The sequence below is a fragment of the Salvia miltiorrhiza genome, chromosome 4, assembly GCF_028751815.1.
Source record: "Salvia miltiorrhiza cultivar Shanhuang (shh) chromosome 4, IMPLAD_Smil_shh, whole genome shotgun sequence".
Lineage (NCBI taxonomy): Eukaryota > Viridiplantae > Streptophyta > Magnoliopsida > Lamiales > Lamiaceae > Salvia > Salvia miltiorrhiza.
The window spans coordinates 43,177,653-43,180,119 of record NC_080390.1 but is presented as its reverse complement, the minus strand read 5'-3'; the positions used below and the strand labels follow the sequence as shown (position 1 = coordinate 43,180,119).

Sequence of the window (2,467 nt, the reverse complement as noted above, 5' to 3'; positions counted from 1 at the left end):
TGTAATTGATTAGGTGGTGGAGAGGGGTGATGAGGCTACCGGGGGCAATGGCAGCTTGCAAATTGCGCGGCTGCTCAAATTTGCTTCTCTTAACGCTGTTGCTAAATAACTCTTTTTATGTTTAGGTTTTTAATCTTTAGATCCTACTTTCTGCATTTTGTATGTGTTATTGTCATATCTCACTATACTCAAAATAGAATCTCAATGTTAAGTTCAAACAGAGTGATGGTTTTTTGAGTTTTTGCTTCAAGACTATATATTTACTCAATGGCATCCAACAAGCTAAAAGAGTTGTAACTTTTTCCAAATTTCTCAAAGCAAATGAAACCAAGTATTTTGAGTGCAACTTTTCAATACAAATATCCACCCTCTATCTGTTTGAACCTTTTGATCTTATTTGGCAGGCAATTGTTCCTTTCTACTTAGTTTTAGTATGGTAGTAATTCAAGAATCTTGTATATTGAAACAAAGCTGCTTATATTTGAAAATGTTTTTACCTGTGTCTTGTTATTTCCCAGCTGAAGTGGAACATAACATTTCCTGCTAATTTTACGTGACAGGAGCAAATTTCATCACTCTGTTTTCCTAAAGTTTCATTACTAAGAGCTTATAATTTTAACTAAGCTTCAAATTGTTACTAATAGCATCAGATGATGGATTTGGCATGTGATACGATACATCTTCTGTTGTTGGTGAATAAGTAGGTAGGATGTAAAACAATTCCAAATAGCTGGAGTTTCTTTATTAACTGGAGATATTTATAACTATGAATCAACTAAGAAAACTAACTACTACTACTTCCCCTTTCTACTTTATCACAATTGTTTAAGGCCTTGATTTTTGTGGTCGCTGCAATATCCTCTGCCTCAAAATTTTCTTGTATCTCCGTTGCCTTTCTCATTATGAAGTGAGCAACGGGGATTGGATGTCGTTTTTCACATGTTAGACGTGGCTAGCCATGGCAAGAGGCATCACTAGGCAAGTGATGGTGATGATTAGCAGAACAAGGCTGCTCGATGCTGTCCCTGCTGAGTTAGGCTCGCCCGTCGGCCCATAGTCCCCGTCTGTTGGCTGTGTGCCGTCACCACTGTCCCCTCCCGGTGAGTAAGGATCGAAGGTCGTTGTGGGGCTGCAATTGGCAAAAAATTCTCACATAACATATGCTTTTAAAAAAAAAAAATTATGGATAGGGGATTTGGTTTGTACTCTTATCTCTACAATGCTTTGAGTTCTGGTAGCAGAGTGGCTTACCTAGGCGGTGGTAGGGCCGTGGGCGTGGCTGGAGGCGTCATGGGGGCGGAGGGAGGCGTTGTGGGGGTGGAGGTAGACGCTGGGAAGCGGCAGCTGCCATGACCTGAGGCGATATGGGGTCAAGGCAAATATAGTGATGTAATGGTGGAGCAAAGTGAGGATTCATCTTACTCGGATCAGTGTTGGTGATCTGTGCTGCCCCTCCAAAGACACAGCTTGTAGCGACGGGATTCTTCTGGTAGTAGTCATTAAAAGCATACGAGGCGTGGTCAGCCAACGTGTTTGGCTCCCAACACGCCCCATTGGGTTGAATGGCGGAGCAGTCAGTTCCGCCATACCCACAAGCATAATCAAGAGCCACTTGTAGAGCGGTCTGTGAGGTTGAGGGGTTGGCTATGCACCAAGCTCCTCCGCTAGATGAGGTCGGGTTGGGCCCCGTCGTTGTGGGAGGCATTGGGTTAGGCCCCGTCGTTGTGGGAGGCAACGGGTTTGGACCCGTTGTTAAGGGAGGCAACGGGGACGTTGGATTCACTATAGGTGTCGCGCCTGGTGTCGTTGGGTTCACCACCGGTACGTTGTCTCTCTGCACCTCTTGGTTTACTTGATAGCCCAGTTTGTGGGTCGCTTTAGGTGGTGCACTTTTTGTGCCTAGAATAGGCAAAAAGAAGTTGATATGAGGAAACGAGTGCAAGCACAAGATTGTGATGATGAAGAAATGGCAAACATACCTGACATGAAGAGAAGAAAACATAGGAAAAACAGCATTGTGTGATGCACTATTTTGGCAACCATGAATGTGTCTTGAAACGGGATGCAGAAACGCCCGATTTAAGCAAGAATTAAGGTGGCTGAATGGAGAAGCTACCTCCATTGGCTTCGGGGAGTTTATATAGAATAAAGGGTTGAGAATCATCAATTTCTTGCAGCGAAGAGAGAATGTGAGAAAACTTAAGGAAGGAGGCATTGGTGTTGTAGGAAAACTTGATGCCTAAATAGGGATGGAAATGTGCACTTCAGTTTATCTATTAATATTAATCTCAATTTATGTGATGCTGTGCCATCATTCATTTTTTTTCCTTTACTTTGTCTTTAACTGTTACATAGTACCTGGTCGAAAAAGCCAGAGAGAGAGAGAGAGAGAGAGAGGAGGTATTACAAGAACAAATTACAAATGTTAGTACTATTATATTTTCAGCATGCATAATGGAACTAAGTA

The 2,467-nt window shown here is 42.7% G+C and overlaps 1 protein-coding gene across 1 annotated transcript; it reads right to left on the bottom strand.

Moving 5' to 3' along the window:
• Positions 1-712: 712 nt before the first annotated feature.
• Positions 713-2,109, bottom strand: LOC131021848 (PLASMODESMATA CALLOSE-BINDING PROTEIN 3-like). Its single transcript, XM_057951167.1, has 4 exons — positions 1,980-2,109; positions 1,423-1,899; positions 1,252-1,354; positions 713-1,129 (listed from the first exon to the last, which is right to left on the bottom strand). Exons 1-4 carry the CDS (start codon positions 2,041-2,043, stop codon positions 943-945), a joined length of 831 nt encoding a protein of 276 aa, XP_057807150.1. The 5' UTR covers positions 2,044-2,109; the 3' UTR covers positions 713-942.
• Between the last annotated feature and the right edge of the window lie 358 nt (positions 2,110-2,467).